Genomic DNA, 21,177 nt, shown 5'->3' with positions numbered 1-21,177 from the left:
CGGCCGGATCCAACAAGCAGCCGGCTGCAAGCGTGCTCTCCATACTAACACAGGGGAAGCTCACAGCTGGCATCCCTCTGGCTTTCTGCAAGGAGTCACCCTCCTGGTGACTGTGAAAGAAGTCAAAAATCATCTTGAGCATTTTGCTTGGGGTTTTGCTACAAATGAAGGAACAAGAAAATTAGCTTAGGGCACAGCCTGGATTTATTCCTCATGACTGTCACTGCCCTGCCTACAGGTGCCCAGAGTAAACCCAGATTACAGACAAAATCAAAGCAATCAATGCAGGAGCTCAAAAGGGGGAAAGGACTGCAAAAGCAGACCTTCCCTTGCCAAGGCAAAATGAAAATCCTGGCAAAAAGTGAATACCCCGCTCTCACATGGGGGACCACACAAGGTACCTGGCACAGGCTATGCTCGCTTTGAAAGGCTTCATAGTGAAGGCTTGTACACGAAAGTGTTACTGCAGACAAAAGGCTGGTGTGGGGAGAGCTGCCTTGCTTTTCCCTTTGACAGGGAGGAGTTATCTCCAACCCCCAAATGGATGACACAAGCCCCAGCCTTGTCTATTTTTCCTGCTCCTGAAGTTCATTAATTAAGAAACTCAAAACAGCCTATGCAAACTGTAGGATGGAAAGTATAAAGCATGAGACCACTGTCCCCCCCACACAAACACTCTCACACAGTCTAGTGAAGTCTGGCACAGCCTCACTGCTCTCAGAGATGCTCTGAGATATCAGCACACTCTCAAGGACATAAAAACATTTCAGCAACACAAATGACCTGTTTCTGGCAGCAGCACCAGGCACCTCCTCAGCTCATCCATCACACAGGTTTGCAACCCCTGCCCAACATGAGCTTTGCAAGTGCTAAGGTGGCAAAGCAGAAACAGAGCCCCCTACCCCAGTGGAAACCCCCCAGCATGACACCCCGGCTGTCCCCTAGTGTGACAGTGGTAACAGGGAGAGGGGGGCCCATCTTAGCTCAGCTGGTGCGTGCTTGCTCTGATGGGTCTGAAAACTGGTTGCTGAGGGATGTTCCAAACTGGAGCACTAAAACTAGATGACATGAAACACCACCCTAAGGTTTGGAATGTGCTACAGATGCGGATAAATCTTCTAATGCCGTGGAAATACAACATTTCTTGAGAGGGACATGAAGTTTTCCCTTGCCAAACCGGCCACTTTTGTAGCTTTCTGATGAAAGCAGTGTGCTTTGTGTAATCTCTGAGTCTTTCTGCACTGCACTGCACTGCCTTCACCCCATGCTCTTTGTCTGCTTGAAGCAGTGCCACTTGGGCACTTAAAAGAGGTGGGTTTCGGCTGAGGAAGCATAATCACCTCCCTGGCTGACAGCAGTGCCTTCAACCACAGCAACCCCAGGCGCTGCCTTTACGGGCATCCTTACAATCTGCTTGGTCCATCCCTAGTGCTTTTAACGACAGACACATGCTGGAGTGGTTCCCTGCCTCGCTTGCCTCACCGTGCTCCAACACTCCAAGTGGTCCCGCTCGCCTTGCCCCCACGGCAGAGACAGCCAGGATATGCCGTTGCACCTCATCCCATGGGGTTGGTGTCCCTTGAACAGACCCAGCATTGCTTCCCGCTACCAGCAAGGAAACCCCCCAAATCCTACCATGTCTCGCAGCACGAGCCGACGCGCTCCTCCTCATGTGCTTCACTGCCTGCGGGCAACAGAGCACAAGGTCACCTCCTGAGCCGGGTGCCGTCCGCCTATGGCACTTCCATACAACACCAGGAATCAATACAGAATACAAAAATTTTTAAAATAGCAATAAAAAAAAAAAATCTGCAGCAACTAATCAGCTCGCTTCCTCTCCGCAAGCCATTAATCACTGCCGGGGGCTGTCACCCAGGGGTGCCCCTCCGGGATCTCTGCAATCCCTGCTCCCGACTCCGCGTTGAAGGGGGCTGCCTGGGGCCTGTCACGACACGCTAGCGCGTGCCTCTGGTTCCCCCTGGGTGGAAGGACACCCTTCAAACTTCAGCTGTGAGTTTTCAAACTCTGCCTCATCTCAGACCCACCTCCCTGTGGGGAGGGGAGTGGAGAGGCTGGGAAGGGGGGAACAAGCATTTGAAGAGTCTCTTTTTCACAATAAAAGCCCTTCTTGCTGCTTTTTTTCTTCCTTTTTTTTTTTTTTTTTTTAACACCGAGAGAAAATTTGAGCCAGGAGGCACAGGTAAAGCAGGAGATGAAGACACGTGCTCCTCCCAAACCCATTTGTTCTCAGTGACCCTGATGCCAGACAAGCAGAGGGACTGGAAGAGCCCCAGGGACCATGTTGACATCAGAGCCAGATGGCAAACCAGAGGTCTGTTCCCAGGTGTCTGAGAAAATGCCTTTTGCAGGTTTTTATTAATATTGCTTTGACTTTGAGTAACAGCCGAGCAAAGAGCTGTGCTACATCAGTATCTGAAGCTGATGCAGCTCTGGGAGGAGATTTCTTGTCTGCTTAAAAGTCAGGTAGGAATGTGTTAAAACCATTTTTAGGGTGCTCAAGTGGGTGTCTGCAGACAGCCAGGAGAGGGGTGACCCAGGAGGTCCAGAGGAAGAAGACCCTCACACCCACCAGCACCATGTGTCAGGACTGTGGCACAGTGAGCCCTGCAGTGCCCAGCCAATGCAGCTCCTCCTTTGGCACCTGGGTATAGGGTGCATCCTAAATGTCGTTTCCTCAAGCCTCTGGGAGAAGAGGGTCTGAAGGCATGGCTTTGGAAAGCAGTGTGTTTCACCAGCCCTCCATGGCCAGGCAGGGTACAGAGGCAGCTGCCAGGCTGCAAAGCATTTTTTTTCACATAACTTTCCCCTTCCAGCCCTGGGCTATGGCCAAGCAAAACCCATCAGTTCCTCACTGTGGCAGGTGAAGCCACCAACTGCTTCAGTACCCACGTGCCTGTCTTGGGGACGGGAGGAAACCCTCTGTCTCAGGGGTGGGAGTTTTCCAGCTCCCCAGTCCATGCAACTACCTCTCTAGGAAACCATAAAACAAACCAGGCTGATCAGGATTGTTCCTTGCTGGTATTTGTATTTTTAAAAAAATCTGACAAAGGCACAGTACAGGCTATTGTGAGGGATATTGACGATATGATGATCTGAAGGAAGAGGATGGGGCTGACGGAAACTGGGCCAAGTCACTTGACCGAGGCAGCATGGGAGGGCAGTGGCAGAGCCCAGGGGGAGGCTTCTGTGCCCCCAAGCCCCATTCTAACTCACTGACCATGCACGGTCCTGCAGTGACATTTCACAAGGTCATGCAAGACAGTGGGTGTAAGCAGTGATGGCAAGTCAATGCTCTACCTAGTGTAGTCTCCTACCACTCCCAGTGCCCCAGAGCCTCCATACCCGCTTGGTTCCTTGTGTGCACCTTATCTTTAATGTGTTACATCTCCCTACTCCTTCTGCTGCTTCTGAAAAGTATAGCTAAGGAAAGAAGTGGATTGAAGGTTACACACAAAAGCAGTGAGTCTTATTTTGGCTTCAGCACACCCTCCTCCACTCTACCCTTGGGTGTGAGGGAGGGATGTAAAAACCAAGCGCTGCATCCCCTCCTTGCTGCCATTGCCAACCTCATCTGTCCTGGCCACTGCAGCATTGAACATGCTAAAACGTTTTCCTTGAGGCCAGTCCCCCAGGGCACGTAATAACCTAATATTACTAATTATATTAGAAATAATAATATTAGGTAATTAACAATAACACAGTATTAGCCTTGGCACAAAGGCAGACTGAGCTCTCGTCTGTTGGGCAGGCAGCAGCCAAGTGCCAGAGAAGGGATCTGCAGGGCTGAACCCTGTGTATCATGACTCAATGGTGGCACCTCATTTTGGAAGTGTTTGTTTTTATCTCCCTCTCTTCATTTTGAAAAGATTCAATTTATATGCAATTTTATGTCAAAATGATTCCTTCAGTGCAGCGGCATTGCGAGCCTTGACTGACAGGCCAAGCACTCTGTCTGGTCTCTCTGGATTGCCTCTCCATACAAAGAACTGTTCAAAATGCACACCTGACATTTGAGGAATTTGACATCAGAAACAAGCCTGGATGGCTGCTGTGGGAGGCAGACTTAAGGGATTGGTGGCCAAACTAGTAAGATAAATCCAGCGAGCCTCGAAACAAATGCTCCAATCTTGGCACTTTGAAATTTAAGTTTTATTTCCCCCCTCATTCCCCTGGAGAATTTTATTATTGATGTTCACAGTGCAAAAATCAGATTAAAAATGCAGTAAAACCTGAGAACCAAGTACATTATGAACCAGTTTCTCAAGGAGGATTCCCCAAAACCATGGGGCCGTGTCTATGTTGTACGTGAGCTGGGTAGTTCTAGGCCCATCAGTGCAGCCCTAGATTCCATCAGTAGCATTCCTTCTACTGGATTCTGGAAAAATAATGATTACCTGAATATTGAAAACTACTTTGCTTGTCTCTTTTTTCTTTTCTATCCCCTGACCACCTTTGTTCACATTCTCACAGCCATTCTACTACTTATACACAGATGCACCTGATGTTTCCCTGATTTTAGCTGATTTAAAAAATCCTTCAATTTTTTAAAATTGAAGGATTTTAAATCCTTCAATCAGATGCCAGGGATGATCTCCACTGCAAGAAACTCCCATGAGGTATAGGCAGCAGAGACAAAGGAGAGCGGGGAGGTGGGACTGCATCCAGCTTACAGGCAAAATACAAGCCTCCAGAACAGCAATATCTCACACCAGGGTCTCATGCCAGTTATCTGTGATGCCCAATACAAAAGATCTCCTGAGCCTGCTCCCTCTCACCTTACACTTGGGCAAGAGCAAAAGATGTTCTCTCCCTGCTGCAATGCACAGGGCAGCAGCAAGGGTGATTCAGTTTGCTGGTATATCCAGGCAGATCCAGCTTAGCCAGGTGCAGTTACTTTGAAGTAGGAGAGCTGAGACCTTTCCCTGAGGTGAGGCCAGAATCCAAGGAAACCAATGGAGAGAAAGAAGGCCATGGGTGCTCTTATACCCACAGCAGCACAGGGACCTCTGTGCTCCCCAAAATGGCACCACTGCAGGCATTAGCAAAATCTTCTGGTATAACCCTGCCTTCATTTCAAAGGCTGACTCACCTTCCTACTTGCTTTTCCTCATACAGAAATACCTGTTGCAGAAGGATGAAAATAGGCTGTTGGTTTTTTTCTTTCCCAGAAATACTTTTTTTTCCCTATTCTGTCCCAGTGGACCTGCATTCATTTCTGCCTTGGGAGCCAAAGACAGGCAGTGGAGAGGGGACAGATTTCAGGAGCTGACAAGGAACAGAAAGCTATTCTGCCTCTAAGAAAGTAAAGCTGAAGGGTTTTTTTTCCTTCTTTTAGGAAAGTGTGAGGCTCTAATAGGTTTGAGTGGCTATGAATACGATTTTCCACATCTGCCAAGATAATTATAAGCTTGAATGAATTTCTGAGACCCAAGCCCTGCCCAGATAAATCACTGCCTATCAAGTACTGGTTACAAATGAACTGCTCAGAAAGCCTCCAAATTTCTCTTCCCTCCCTATCCCACTGTCTCCTATATCTGTTGGTAATGGGTCTCAATGCTTTACTAAGGAACAGTCTGTAGAGGAGATCCTGATACTTCACCCTTCCTTTGCAGCAGCTGTGAAAGAGATGGGAAATTAAGGCTACAGGGATCAAGGAGAATGAGGAGAGAGCTGGGCTCCTGCTCAGCACTGCAGGTCTGGTGCTGGGAGAAGATGTGGAGAAGCAGATAAGCTGCAAAACTGAGTTTTGTATCTGATTTTGAAGCATGACATGCCCATGCCCCACTTCCCTAGTCAGTGCCCCTAGAGGGGACAAGCTAACCCTAACTTGGAGAAAAAGCCGGATGTGTGTGATTTCTTTCAGTGCATTGTGTGTGGGAACAGACTCTTGCATCTCAGGTTTTCCTCATTGTTCACATGGAAATAAGCCCACCCAAGTCACTTACAGAATGCACTGAATTTTCATAAATATGCTGAAGAAGCTGCACATCCCCAATCCAGTAATTAGAGTAAATTAATGTTGCTGGGATGCTCTTGTCACTGTTTGTCTGATTCAAGACAAAAGGCAGAAAGGTCACATCCTGAAGGGAGAATAATCCTTTATAAGCAGTGTTTAAGATGCCAGAGAAAACAATAACATCTGCAGAGGAACCACACATTCCCCAAGCTCACGGGCTTTATACTTCCCATAAATACCTATTGTATCCTCCTTGTTGTCATGACTCAAACAGAAGTATATGAAGAAAGGGACAAAGAGATATTAAGTCTTTGAGGTGATTACTCATTCCTCCAACTTACATCTTAATACATGCTAGAAATTCTGAATCGCTTGTCAGACCACAGTATTGTTTTTACAGGACATGGACTATTATGAGTAAAATGAGTTACAGTTTTCTTTTCATTTTTTTAATTTCTAAGGGCTATTTTTAAAGCTCACCCACCTTCAGCCAGAAAAAAAATCTTACCACCCATGTTCTGTGTCCAAGACATTTGCTGCGTTATTAGAGAATCAACTGTTTCATAGCTTGCTCCCTCCAAAAAAATTGACCATTCTGCATCAAGAGTCTCAGCCTCCATCCTCCACCAGCTTCTAGAAATAACAGAACTTCAGTTCCATGTGAAAACAGTCACTGACAGTCCAACTGTGTTGTGGCAACCCAAGCCCATGGGAGAGGGTGAACCTGCCAGGGCAGCACAACATGGGTGCCCCAACTGGTTTCTATCCCACAGGGTTCCTCCCCTGCTCCCAGCAGCTGGTGTAACAACTTGAGCTTTGACACTGAGATTCTACCTGTATTTCACCCTCGACACCTCTGTCCTCTTCAGAGTCTGTCCTTTCCAAGGCAGAGATGCCCACCCTCTCAATACAAGCCGTATCTTTTCTTCCATTCTCTTTCTCCTTTCTAGATACAAACCCCAGCACTTGAATTAATAATCAGAAACATCATTTTCTTGGACTGTCACCATGTAAATCAAGGGATTCAGATCTCTATTATTTAGTATCCCACTAATCTTGCACCATCTGCAAACTTCACTAGTTTTCCTGTGTTCCTGTGTCTGTGTATCCTCTACTTGGTCCCTGTTTAAATACGGGATGTTGGATGAAGAACAGTTCCACCCCACAACGTATAAAAGCTTTAGCACTGATGTCTCATTCTGAGATGTGTTGTTGAGACAGTTTCTCATCTAATGTGTAAAGCAGTCCCTCTAAATGAAACCATTTACAAAATAAAAATGGCATATGGTGCGGTGTCCGTTGCCTTGGAGATACCCAAACGTGCCCTGCCAGCCATGGTCTCCTCGGGAAGGTATTGAGTTTGTCTGACCATGAAACCATGTTAGCCAGTGATCGTTACACTCCTCGCTCCTCCTTCCTTCTTGACAAAAACTTTGTTTAGCCATCCACTTGTGCTACCACACATGTAAAGTGGCTAGGAAGAGCCACAGACAAGCCTGGGAAAACTCCACTGGAAACTCCGTAGCATGAAGGAAAAAAAAAATCCTGAAGAGTTGCAAAATTAGTGCACAAATTATTTGGCTTGGAGGGGCTAAGAATTAGTGTTGGCAGTTCAGAGAGCTGCTCGGCTCATTGCCTTGGCCTCCTGAGCAGGAGCTGTCCAAGCTCATCTTATTCGGGAGGTGCTTGGGCACAGAAGAGGAGCCGTGGTGGGGCCCTGCAGGGGAAAGCTCAGCTCCTCCCCACCTGCTCTCCTCAGGCAGGGCCAGGGTGAACTCAGGTTCTCCTGCACCATCCACAGCTCCTTGTGTGGCTTAAAACTGCAGACAAAAAACCTGCTTCTAGGAAGCCTGAAAGCGAGTGTGGATAGTGTCAGGCAGGAGCACAGAGCATCCCTGCCTGTGATTCCTGTTAGCATTCAACTCATGTGGTTTGCCATGGGCGCTGGTGTGCCATGTTCCCCCATACAGCATGACTGTGGCTCCTTCATTTTCCTCAGAGCATCTCAGCAAACCTCCAGCTCTAACCTGCAGGATCATGCAGAAACAAGGGAAAAATGAACACAAGCTGATGCACAGAACATTTCCACCCTCAAAAAAAGAGAGAGAGAGAAAAAAAGACAGAAGCAATCTGTTTCTTTTCCTGGAAGGAGTTACTGGCATATGCTTGAGAGTTGGGACCACAAAGACACTATATTGGCTGTGTATGTACCTTTGCATTAGGGAAAGTCCTCTGTCACCATCATGCCAGGATGGAAGAAAGCGTATGCATTAACACATGGAGTAATCAGGCAGTATTTAAACTGAAAGCTTTGAATTGTGGCTGCTTAAAATAGGGTCTGACCACCATATGGGCTCATGAATCTTTTCCGACAGCCCTGCAGTTACAGAAGCAAGAAGTGGAGCTTCCTGGTTATAGATTGTTCATGAATAAAATTAGGTTGACAATTAGAAAGTTTCTAATAATCAGGGGATAAGGTTCTGGGAACTTTGAGACAGGAGAGGGAGTGGGCTGGTAATCTTTGCCTCTCCCACTTGGAGCATTCATCCTGTCTTTGTTCCCAGGAATTACTTTGTATCATCTGCTAATGATACAAAGCAATAGCCCTGGAGCTGAATTCCTCACAGGTTTTGAGTAGAATGGCCAGAAAGAAAGGTCAGATTGTCAGGGGCTACCTTGTCAGGTATGGTCTACTTCCAAGAATCTTAAAGACGCTGAATTTCCTGTCTGAGCAGTGACCACCCAGGGCTGTTGGCAGTGCTGTGACTGTGGGTACTCTTATCCTGTGGCATGACACTGGGACTTCCTTCTGCCCACAATCTCAAATTTCCTGTAGGATGCTAGAAAGTATTTTGCACCATGGAGCATGTGAATGCTTTTGAGTCTCCTATTAGAATAATTGTCCTATGACACAACTGCCTGCATTGATACTTAAATGCAACTCTGACTGTCCTTCAAATTCCAATTCATGGCACTCTGAGAACTCATTTTAACCCTCCTCCTTTCCATGGACTCCTCTTTGAAGTAACATTTTCTTACCTTCACTTCCAAGGTTACAGCTGGTAAAGATGTCATGCAGTGTCAGGGGGCTCAATAGTAGCTCCTGCCTCGAGCACTGCTGAATCCTCATAGCAGGAAACGGGTTTAAAACACTAAACAGCTTTTTACATTTATGGAATATGTTACTACAAGATTGTGGAAGGAGGTAGCATGACTAGACTCAAAAGACTGATTAAATTCATGGAGAGAAGATCTAAAAGGCATACTAAGAGGAATGGGCAGGGGTGTATCCTCTAGAACCCTTAATCCTGCTATTGTAGATGCTCAAGAATGGCAAGAAGAGGGACTAAAATCATGTCCTCTCCCTACCCAGCATCTCCCATTGGCACTGTCAGAGACTCAGGCTGGGATTAGACAGACCACTGGTCTGACACAGCAGAACTCTGCTTGTGCTTCCAAAGAGGCTAATGGCCAAGTCTCGTGCAGTTCAGTGCCAATCAGAAAGGTTAGTGCAACCACAACCAAGCGGTCATTGCTGCCTGTCAAGTGATTTATGCATGCCTTTGCCTTCTGAAGAGCAACAACCCGGTGAGCAGGGGTGATCAGGGAGAGCCAAGGGAGCCAGGGGACCACACCACTGAGAGAGACCATGCCCCACTTCTTGTGAAGCTGTAGGTTGGAGAAGAATATGAACCCTCACACGTCCTGGTTTCTATCCCTTGTGCCCTGACACACACCTCCCACTCAAGCAGAATGCTCTGTTGCACTGCCAGCAGAGACCAGGCATATCCACTGTATGAACATCTTTTCCAGCCTCTCCCTGGACCTTGAGAAATGCTTCAACCAACCGGAGCAAAAACGATGCCACTTTCAGCTAGTCAGACTTATTTTATTTCATTATGCTGTAAACCCTGATTTTATTCTATTATCCACAGAGATTTCCAGGATGAACTCCCATGTGCAACGTGAATGAGACAAGCAGCAGAGATAAAAGATAAACAATGAAAAAAACCCCTCTCCCTTTAAAGTTATTTGAGGACTCCAGGGAGGAAGAGAAGGAAGAAGGAAGAAGCCCTCAAGCCTATTTTCCATCCTCTCTTTAGAATACCTTTACATAGCATCTGACAGCTAACAATGGCCCCTTCTTTTGTTTGATGGCTTTTGCAAATAGGAGGTTCAAACAGTGGGTCTAAAAAGTCTTGACTGATGAGTTATTGTGAAAAATACTCAGATGTGGTGCCCTCCCACTATGTCCTTCAGTAAAGCTCCAGCAGATCTGAAAGATAATATTCTTTCATGCTATTTAGATATGCACACCATTACTTTCTTGAAGCATCTATCATTTTCATCAAACCAGAGCTTCCCGATAAGATCCTTCCATATAAACATTTATCAGAGGCACAGTGCCCTGAAACACCACCCATGCTCCACCAGCGGTCCAAAGCGGACACGAAGGAAGAGCTCAGACCTGCTGAGGGCCATGATGAGCCTCTCCTCGCTATGTGCAAGGAGCGATGATCCCAAACAGTTACAGAACAAATTATCCTGTAAAATACTCTCATACCAGGGCTCACTGGGGAAATGTTAAGAAGTATTTCCTCTGCAACAAGAACTGGGTCAATGCGCTTTAGGAAGGAGGAAGTGGCTCTGTGCTGGTGGCAATGGCATAATTTGTAGGTTGGTGATCAGCACAAATAGCTGACTGCAGGTGGAAGACTTCTCTAATTTGGACGTACACAGTGATCTGAAAGCTTTTGGGGGAGGAGGGAGAGTTTGCTACAAACTCTGCTTGCCTGGAGCCCACTCAGACTGGTTTATCATCACCAAAAATGAGGTGATGAAAAAATTACCAACTCTTCACTTATTTAAAACAAGAATATAATGCAGGGGTCAGCTGCACAAAGTGAAGCTTGGGCCACATTCCCACTTAAGGAATGGACATGAACTGGAAGCTGCACACCATCCAGGATTGAAGCCTGTTACAAGTTCAGGGAAAAAGAGTGGGTACAGCACAAGTATCCACATGGCCACTGCCTGAGTCAAAGCAGGGACAAGGACTGCAGTACTTCAGCACTAGGGATGCCATGCTTAAACAGGTAAAAGCTGATCTTTCTGCTTCAGAGAAGGAAATCTCAGTATAAACTCAAAAGTACCTGAGTGTGACAATAGTATATGCAACTTCAAGCTCAAAACAACACTAAAAACTATTTCCAAATTAAAAAACCCAAGCAAACAAGAACACCCAGGAATTTTACAATGGAATAACAAAACACTGAAGACCTGAAAGCAGTAGACCTCACAGCCATTCCTGTAATTTGCTCCACTTACCACTTGCTTATAAATTGTACTTGCTTGGATACCAGTAATACTGTAAATATAAATTAGCACCTTTCCATCTCAATGAAAGGCAGGCACGTGTAGCTTTCAGAGACACTTTAACAGTGTGTGCAGGGGAAAAGCAGAGAAACGTATGGGCCTGGAAACATTTAAGATGCACTACAATCCAAGTAAGACAAAATAAACGGAGCTATAAATCAGACTACATTTGCCACAAGGCCATCAGTAAATCCAGAGATCTTTCAAGGCTATTACATCTCAATAATTGAAACACATTCAGATACCAAACACAGTAACAGACGTGTTTGCTCAAGAACCAAAAGCACTTAAATATAGCCTTTTTCAAGATGAAGAACTATGCATCACCAGCAAATCAGCTGGCCCAGAACCGCAGCTGGTTCACAGTAACTACATATTTTATATGTTTTAACTACAGATTATGCAAAGGAGTCCAATCCTACTCCTAGAATTGCCCATGTCTCCCAGACTTTGCAGCACAGAGATTAGGACTGGGATTGTCAACTGCTGGTATTGGTTTACAGATACAGCAATTATCTGCTGATCTCAGGAGTAAACTGGGATAGGGTACACGCCCCCCTCTCCCCAGCAAGCCCACCATGTTACAGAGCCTGTGTGAAATAATATGAGAAAACAAACATGGGGAGTTAATTTTAAGATCTTTCTGAACAGCAGATCCTGTTTCTTTACAATCAGCTTCACAAGGTTAAAGGAGTTATATCCTTAGCCCAGCAAAGTACATCTTAGTCAATTATGAAGGCAAAATAAAGAATTGGGTAAGCATGTCCACTGCTCCCAAGTGTTTGTGCCATCCCCTTGGGTTGGCACCATTCCTTGCAGGGGAAGGCAGCACAGTTGCCTGGCCCTAGGAACAACCTTATGAAGAGCTAACGTTGCCATCGTGTGGTAACCTTCAGAAATAAACTGTACTCCTGTAGTCTTCTGTATTCCCATAGCTTTACAAAAAGGACAAACCAACCCAAGTGGTGCGATGAAAGGAAGGCAGGCTGCCCACAATACAAACCTGCAGGTTTCAGAGAGGTTCCATGAGTTGCTAAAAGCAGCACCAGATGCTGCTCACATGGAACATCCTGTTAGAAACACAGTACAGGTGCCAAAACACAGTATATCCTATTACTGCTCTTTTCCCCTTTTGGCCAAACTGTAAAAAATGGTACTTTCACAGAAACCCTTGATGGCAGGCACGGTGTTACAGAGCCTGGCTATCTTTCAAGGCACGTAACACTGTCTCCCTAGCAGTACCTTAATCTTCATTGCCCCCCCTCACGGTGCAGCGCTCGGGCAGACACAGTCCTCTAGACATATTTTGTACTATTACAAGGTCACTCTTCAGAAAATTCCAGCTGCCAGGTAGCTCAGCAGGTTGCTGTACACCTTGTATTGTGGAAAAGTTTTGGATACCTCAGTAGTCACTGAGTAGGAATGAAAACACTGGATAAATTGCTGCAGTCATAGGCAAAGTTATTCTTTGGATGACAGTACCTTTAAGAATGGTGTAGAAAAAGCATTCATGAGCTCATTATGATTGAAGGCACATCCATTTTCTCTACAGGCACTTCTACAATTTTTTTCCCCTGTCTTATATAACCCAGCTTAACAGTAGTGCATAAAAAGAACCCAACAACCCTAAGGGATGAATCTTTCACCTTAAAGGACCTCCAGGTTGACAGAACTTTGAAGTTATTTTCAAGTTAAGAGTTTCGGAGTTCGTATGGATTGAATCACTTCAAAATCCAATTTAAAATCAAGGTCTCCAGATACTTGAACATGGCTTTTAATCCCAATTTGCATAATTTCTGATTTTCTTCCCTTAGCTGTTATACCCACTCATGTCAGCCATGTGCTTGAACTCTATTTCCAAGAGCATATAAATTGCTCAAGACAACACTACAGTTTTAAGTGTTTTGAGTATGCAGATGCCTAATTCTAGCTGAAATAAGCAACACTCTGTACATAAAGCGCACATTTGTAACCACACATGCTTATCAGAATATTTAACAACACGTATGCTTTTGACAACATATTTAAAGGTCTTCCAACCTTCATTCTTTAAAATATATATTCTCCCTCCTCCAGTTTGTATTTGACAGCAAAAATAACTTGCTTTTAAACCACCAGATAACCCAAGACTTCCACCATTTCTTCCTTCAATATGAAGAAAATGTAACTTCTGCCAGAAAACTGCATGAATGCTAACACTGAGATATGTAAATATTATTTTACAATGCAAAGACTAATCAAGAACTTCCATGTTTCTGATGGATCTTTAGGTCATGTCCCCTTTTACTTAATGGTTTTGATTAAAAAGCAGAAATTATATGCTGCGTATTTTAAGGAACTGGAGTTAGTCTCGGGTCTTCACAGAAACTCTTAAATATTCTGAAAAGTATACTTAAATACAAACCGTTTCTGTCTTGTTAATACATCACCAATTACTGTAACCACACTTAAAAATACTATGGTGTTAGACATCTAAAGTATCCAAGTATTCCAGGTCACTACTTAAAGAATAGTGGAGGTTCTTTAGAAAATATGGAGTAATTTAAACTGTTTGAACAGCAACTTGTCAGTCTTTCAACAACTGACATACTTGTATTCTAACCAGAGCACATACTTTCAGTGTATGCCTTCATTAATACAGAATTAATTATTTCTCACATTTCACACTCAAGACTGTGCAAGTAATTTTGCACATTCCCAATCAACTTCAATTGCAGACTGCTTTTAAATGTCAGGATCTGACCTACTTCAAATAACTGGGTATGCAATTATTTTAACTAGCATTGGGTACAGAGTACTGGGCAGTGTGTGTCAGTCAGCTGCACAGGTGACCAAAATGTTTCTGCGTGTTCCTGGGGAACACTAGAACCCAACACTTGGACATTGATAAATGAGACAGACAACAACTCTCGGTCAGAAATAAAAGTGAACTTATGATGAATTTAAATCAGATGTTTGTAATTTTAAAATCAGAACAAGGACACAGAGTTATACATGACGAGAAGTTCATTTATTTCTGTGCCTTCTGTGCCTTCTCTGGTTTCTTCACTGCCTTCTCTGGTTTCTTCGCCTTTGGTGCTTTCTCCACCTTCTTTCCCTTCCCTGGTTTCCCTGCCTTCTCTGGCTTCTTGCCTTTCTTAGAAGCCAACCTCTGGAGCTTCTTCATTTCATGCTTGATGATTCTGTTTCTCTGTTAAAAAATGTTGTCTCTTAATCAGAATGAAAAGACCAAGAGCTCAAATATTGTGTCTTATTCAAAAGAGGCAAAATCTGAAAGCTCAGATTTGAATTATCACCCTTTACCATGCATTATATTCAAAATATCAAGTTCCACCTAAAACTGTTCTGATCTACCAAGCAGACAACATAATTCTGCTGGTAACTTGGGCACCCCGATGTTTTATGTGTAGTGATTTTCATTATAGAACGAAATACTAACAGCAACCCATCAATATTTGATTTCATCAGCAGGCAATTCCTTCCTCAGCTGTACGTCAGCTTGGGAGGACTGACACACGGATTATATGGGTTCAGGTTTGACCAACTCTGAAGAGAAATTGGTGGGATGGAAAGAAGCATGGAAAATCCAAGGTAATGACATTCAAGGTGTCACTCCATAACCCAAGCCAGCTATGAAAGCAAAGCTACCACCACCTGTACATGACTCTGAAGTGACAGCTACAAGCATTAACCCCATAAAGAAGCGGCACTCAGACACTTACCATTTTCTTTGCTTTCATAACCTTGTAGCGATCGAAGTCAGTCATTTTGGCTTTCTGTGTGAAAAGAATCAGTTATGAAACTGATATACACAAGTAGTAAAATTCAGTCTTTCAAAGCATTCCATAAGTAATTCTGATCATCTCCATTAGGTTTAGCTGCACTTGAGCTAGTTTACTATGTAACATCTTTCCTGGAAGGAATGGTGCAGGAAAAAAGGTGGTTATAGAAAGGACTGAACAAAACCCCATTTACTGTTAAAATCCAAGAACTTTAAAGCAGAAACTTTTAAAAACTACACCTTTTCTATCTTTAATCTTAGCCTGCAATTGAAAACATGCAGTCTATTACACTGCACCTAACTTTACAGAGCAGGAGCAGTATTCCTTATCCAGTGAACCACTGTACCTTTTCTCGGGCTTCAATCTTCTTTGCCCATCTTGTAGCTGACCATTTTTCGTTTATATTTTCTTTCTCCCAGGCAAGTCGCACACACTTCTGACGAGCACTGCATTGGAACAGTCAAACATTCTATTCAGTCTTTGTTAAAAAAAAAGAGTTCTCCCTGATGCCAGCCTATCAAATTTCATACAAAGGAAGATCATTCTTCTATATTGCTTCAGACATCTAAGTCAATGCCACATATATTTCTGTGGCACAAAAGAACGTTCTGCTGAGTAAATGCTTTGTTAGAACTGACAGAATCACAGAATGGGACCACAGAGGGCCATTCGTCCAACCTCACTACTCAAGCAGGGTCATCCTAAAGCACATGGCACAGGATTATGTCCAGATGGTTCTTGAGTATCTCCAGTGAAGGAGATTCCACAACCTCTCTGAGCAACTTGTTCCAGTGCAGTCACCCACACAGTAAAGAAGTTCTTCCTCATACTCAGGTGGAACTTCCTGTGCATCAGTTACTGCCTGTTGCCCCTTTTCCTGTTGCTTGGCACCACTAAGAACAGCCTGACTCCAATCCCCTTGACAACCTCCCTTCAGATACTGATAAACATTGATGAGGTCCCTCTCAGTCATCTCTTCTCAAGGCTGGACAGGCCCAGCTCCCTCACCCTTTCTTCCTATGAAAGATGCTCCAATTCCTTAAACATCTTTGCCACCCTTCGCTGGACCTGCTCCAGGAGCTCCATGTCTCTCTTGTACAGGGGAGCCCGAAACTGGACACAGGTCTCCAGATGTGGCCTCACCAGTGCTGAGCAGAGGGGCAGGATCATCTCCACGACCTCCTGGCAATGCTCTTCCTAATGCACCCCTGGATACCATCGGCCTTCTTGGCCACAAGGGCACACTGCTGGCTCAGGGACAACACTGGGCCCAGTACTGAACCCTGGGGGACACCACTAGTGACCAGCTTTCACCAGACCCTTTGCCATTGATTCTGACCCTCTGGGATGTGTTCTTAACCCACCTCACTGTCCAGATGAGCAACTACTCCTAGCACTGCCTCAGGATCAGAAATTCAGCAATTTTTGTTTCTAAATTATAGACACTCATACAATAAAGAGAATAGAGTGAGTCCAGCCTCCTGCAATTCCAGTGCAGTTCTGCAGGCAGGGAATCTATTTAATGCATGACGGTGACCTAAGCAGTAGCAAAGGCAAAGCTGCAACAGCATTTACTGCAACTGCTTCCCCCCACAGAACACTGTGAGCTGCCTGAGCCTCTGTGCGACTTCCTTTGCTCCTAACAGCAGCTATCAGCCACTACTAGTAATGAAAACTTCTATATATTCAACTATGATACCACACTGACAAACTATTACTGTTAATCCACTGGTGTATGAACTTTTCTAGACTTAACACAAATTAGTCATGAAAGGACAGCACAAGGATTTTTTTTTACAAAGGTCAAAAAAATTACAACCACTCACCTGTGTGGGAACTTAAGAACAAAGTCAGTCAGCTGCATGCACTTGAAGGGCATGGCCTGCCTCCTGACACCACTGCAGGGGCCATCAACCAGTGCCTGAAAAAGGGAAAAAACGTGGGGTTTGTAGCAGTTATCCCATTGTATTTGACATAAGAGAGCAGCTTCCTAATAATGTATGAACGGTATCTTGACACCAGTGATCCAAAAGTGAAATACATCTTACACAGGCAGAATTGGAGATTATTAAGTCTTGCCTATACAACTCAAGCTTTACAGAAAGAATTTTAAAGGCCTATCTTTGGAAAAGAAACAAACCAAACTTTAAAACAAAGCACACAGAACTAAGATAACATACTTTATCTTTTTTTTTCTTCCAGCTTTTTCAGAAACATTAAGTAAAAAGAGTCTCCTAGCCCAAACATTTGTTTTACACATACATTAATGCAATTCCACTGATAAGTTTTGGAGTCCAACTGACATCCCTTATCCAGTTCGAGGAAACAGCAGGGGAACGTATCACTTGTCAGTGAAAAACAACTTGCTAATCAAAGTTTCAAGTACAACAGCTGTTAAAGCTCATCTTTTCGTAAACTGCTGAAATTTGTTTGAAAAAACTGGTCACAGGAAATTTCCTTCAAGATTGATACATGCTGCCTTAGCACACAAGCTTCTGTCAAGGCAGAAAGGAGGAAATAAAGGCACAGCACTCAAAGCTTACCCTGTTTTGGTCGATAACATCCACGATGGCCACCAGCTTGCCAGCATGTGGCCCGAAGGAGATGTAGGCAACTCTGCCAATCTCCACGAAGCGCTTGAACACCTGGGAGAGCAGGCAGGGATTGACAGTTAAGACAAAACACACCTAAGGCCATTTACAGATTCCAGGCTCTCAGAGCCTTTAAAAGATCTTCCCAAAAGAATCACAGAATGGTTTGGGTTGGAAGGGACCTTAGAGATCATCTAGTTCCAACCCCCTGCCGTGCGCAGGGACACCTTTCACTACACCAGGTTGTTCAGGGCGCCATCCAGCCTTGGCCTTGAACATCGCCAGGGATGGGGCATTAAGAACTTCCCTGGGTAACCTGTTGCAGTGCCTCGCCGCCCTCACAGTAAAGCATTTTTTTCCTAATATCCAATCTAAATCTACTCTCTTTCAGTTTGAACCCATTCCCCCCCGCCCTATCACTCCATGCTGTTGTAAAGTCTTGCCCCATCAGTTCCCTTCAGGCACTGGAAAGCTTTCGAACAGCACGAAACCCCTTCGCCTGAGCAGAGGGGCCGCGGCCCCGCAGCGCTCCCAGCCCGGCCCCGCCATTCCCGCACAACGCGCCCCACGCGGATCCCGGCCCCGGCCCGGCGCGGCTGAGGCGGTCGCGAACTCCCCCCGCCGCCGCCCGGCCCGGTGCAGGGCGGCGCAAGCGGGAGGGCTTCGGCGGGGTGGTGGGATGGCGGTGGGACCGCGGCAGGAGCCCCCCGGGAGCGGCCCGGTCCCCGGGCCGGCGGAGCGGCGGCCGCGCCGCACGTACCATGATGGCGGCCCGGGGCAGAGAGGGCGGGGCGGCCCCGCCGCGGCCGGAACCCGCCTCGGCCCCGACACTACGCGTGCGCGGGGCGGGGCGGCCGCGGGGACGCGCGCGGGGGGTGGTCGCTCCGGCGCGCGCATGCGCGGTAGCGTCCGGGTGCCCCAGGTGAGCTCGTCGCTGTTCCCATCGTTCCCCGTGGCTCCCTGCTCGCGTGAAAATCTGGTGGTTGAACTTGATTTGTGGAGTACCACCGAGCACCCAGGCTTGCGGAATTCTGAAATAGATAATGTCTCTCTCGTGTGTGTAATTATTGGCTTGTTGCACGCCAGGGAACAAATCCGATTTTGTGGGCAACACCTCCCTCATTTGCTCCTACATCATCCTTCGTATCCCATCCCTTTCATCCCTGGTGTTTGACTGCCCATGTCCCATCCCTCTTTATTCTACTCTTTCATCACCCACCTAATCCAACCCAGCTCTCCTTCCTGTGTTGCTCCTCCATCACCCTCCATCCCTTTCCTCCTGCCCATACTCCATCATCCACCATATCCCATCCCTTCTCCTGTGTACCTCCTTCTGTGTCCCACTGCTCTTTCTACTGTTCCTCCATTGTCCACCCATCCCATCCTTCCTTCCTGTGCTGTCACCACACCCGCTGACATGTGATGGTGGGCAGGGGGATGCCGTGGTGTCCATGCAGGGTGTGGGGGGTGGGTGATGGGAACCAGGAGCTACCCAGGGCCAGTCCTGCTCTCCTGAATCCAGCAAGCTGCAGTTCCTCACGACCTCAGAGGGAAGAACAGCCTTAGTGTTGTCCAGGATTTCCACCACGATTTCCTTTCTGAGAACATGGATTCTGGAGATAATGAGCCCTGTCCACTCCAGAATCTTACAGGATCAGTTTTGCAGCCTGCTGTGGACCACAGGCAGGGGAGCGGCTTTGGTGTCCCAGGGGCAGAAAGACACTCAGGAAGGAGAGTGCATCCTGTGCTGTGGCGAGGATGGGGAGCAGCAGCTAATGGCTCTCCAAAGAAAGTTGCCAGAGCACAACCAATGCCCTCTGAGACAATCTGTTAAAAATATGCATTTCTCCAAAAGGCAGAAATCTTTAATGAGGGGATAAGCAAAGACTACGCTGAGATTGTGCGTGGGTTTTCCTATCGCAGTGAGGAACCATCCATGAATTTGAAAGAGCAGCTTGGCAGAACACAAGGCAGTACTCTGGATACAGCAGAACAAACACAAAATGGGCTTGGGAGGGAGACAGGAGCTGCACATGTTCAGAACAAACTTCTGGAGAGGGCAAAACCAGCATTATAACTCAGCTTAGTGGGTGATGTCACCTGATGGTGAAAAGTAGGTTTAAAGACACATAAACAAACAAAAGGAAAGTTTAATTAACTCTGCCTTATGTGCAGGGACAGGGAGCACTCCTCGTGCAGAAGTCGAGCACCTGAACTGTGTTATTAGTGGAGCCACAGTTCCTGCCATGTGTGGCAGAAGGCACTGCACTGACACTGGTGTCACACTGCTGCCAGAAGAATGTGTTTGTTCTGCTCTTGGAATGCCATGTAAGAGCTCATGAGACAAGGGCAGGACTGCTCTTGTTTTGTTTTTCAGCACCTATTGCCACATTACTCTCCAGTATTACTTAAGAGGAAAGGAAGGGAGGTTGCCTAAATTCCTGGTCATTCTAATGACTTTTGCCATAAAACAGTGGCACGGGTACTCAAACATCACTAGGGACTGATGTTCACTGATAACTTAGTGAACATGAGCGCTGCATTTGTCCTACATCATATAACTTGCACCCAAAAGCATCTCTGCCTCTGTTAAGATCATAAATGACTCAAACAGTCATCATAAAAAACCACCAAACTCAAACTGTTCCTTAACATCAAACAGTTCAAGCTTAAAAACATTTTCTCCCATGACTTTTAAAAACATACACTAACCTGTACAAATGTTGTTGAGCAAGTAAATAGATATGGCCTTCCTACACAGAAGAACGCTCGTAACTGAAGTATAGCTGAGCACTTTTGGTGATAAACAGTCTTGTCATCCCAGTGAACATTCATTTTTAAATTCAGTTATTACAGGAACAATTTAAGCCATCCAGATTGGGGAATGACTATCATACTCAGTGTTAATTTTCTGTCCTCTTAGCTGACTTTATAAGTGCTGAATCATGCTTGCTTCTGCCAGGTTTGCATACTGCTGTACAAGAAGTTTTGTCACTTTTCACAAATATCCATATGCATTTCATTTCTCATGTCTTGCTTCTGGCAGATTAATTTCTTGCTGCCTCTCCATAGGTGAGGTTTTGCATATTACATAATCTTATCCCCATTTCCAGTGCCCAACAGTTATTTTTCTAACCAATCTGTATCTCAATCAACTGTTCTTTGATAACTGGGAATTGCTGCTTCACATGGCAACGAACCTAAAAAAAGCCTTAGAAAGCACTGGTGTCCCTGAGCGAAATGTATGAGTGTTTAAAAGCAGAAGTTGTGTTTAGGGTGTGTGTGTATATATATATATATATATATATATGTATATAAAGTATTAGAAGAGGGGCTTGGTTTTAACCACCAGGATTTCCTTGCTGAGAACATGGATTCTGGAGATGAGCCCTGTCCATTCCAGAATTTTGCAGGACCAGTTTTGCAGCTTGCAAATTTCCACCCCCCACCC

The 21,177-nt window shown here is 45.6% G+C and overlaps 1 protein-coding gene across 1 annotated transcript; it reads right to left on the bottom strand.

Annotated features, from left to right (window-relative positions):
• Positions 1–14,264: 14,264 nt before the first annotated feature.
• Positions 14,265–18,564, bottom strand: RPL14 (ribosomal protein L14). Its single transcript, XM_032710596.1, has 6 exons — positions 18,487–18,564; positions 17,679–17,780; positions 16,962–17,056; positions 15,482–15,581; positions 15,076–15,129; positions 14,265–14,543 (listed from the first exon to the last, which is right to left on the bottom strand). The coding sequence occupies exons 1-6, from the start codon at positions 18,487–18,489 to the stop codon at positions 14,364–14,366; spliced, it is 534 nt and encodes a 177-aa protein (XP_032566487.1). The 5' UTR covers positions 18,490–18,564; the 3' UTR covers positions 14,265–14,363.
• Between the last annotated feature and the right edge of the window lie 2,613 nt (positions 18,565–21,177).

This window comes from Chiroxiphia lanceolata, chromosome 1, assembly GCF_009829145.1.
Source record: "Chiroxiphia lanceolata isolate bChiLan1 chromosome 1, bChiLan1.pri, whole genome shotgun sequence".
Taxonomy (NCBI): domain Eukaryota; kingdom Metazoa; phylum Chordata; class Aves; order Passeriformes; family Pipridae; genus Chiroxiphia; species Chiroxiphia lanceolata.
The sequence above is the reverse complement of the archived record's forward strand: the minus strand, read 5'-3'. Positions and strand labels throughout refer to the sequence as shown.

What these genes read in the sequence shown, in the direction of transcription:
- RPL14 (XM_032710596.1), bottom strand. An exon ending in ATGTTATCGACCAAAACAGG is followed by an intron (nt 17,057 to 17,678) that starts GTAAGCTTTGAG and finishes TCCCTTTTTCAG; the next exon opens with GCACTGGTTGATGGCCCCTG. An exon ending in GTTCTTAAGTTCCCACACAG is followed by an intron (nt 15,582 to 16,961) that starts GTGAGTGGTTGT and finishes GTTCCAATGCAG; the next exon opens with TGCTCGTCAGAAGTGTGTGC.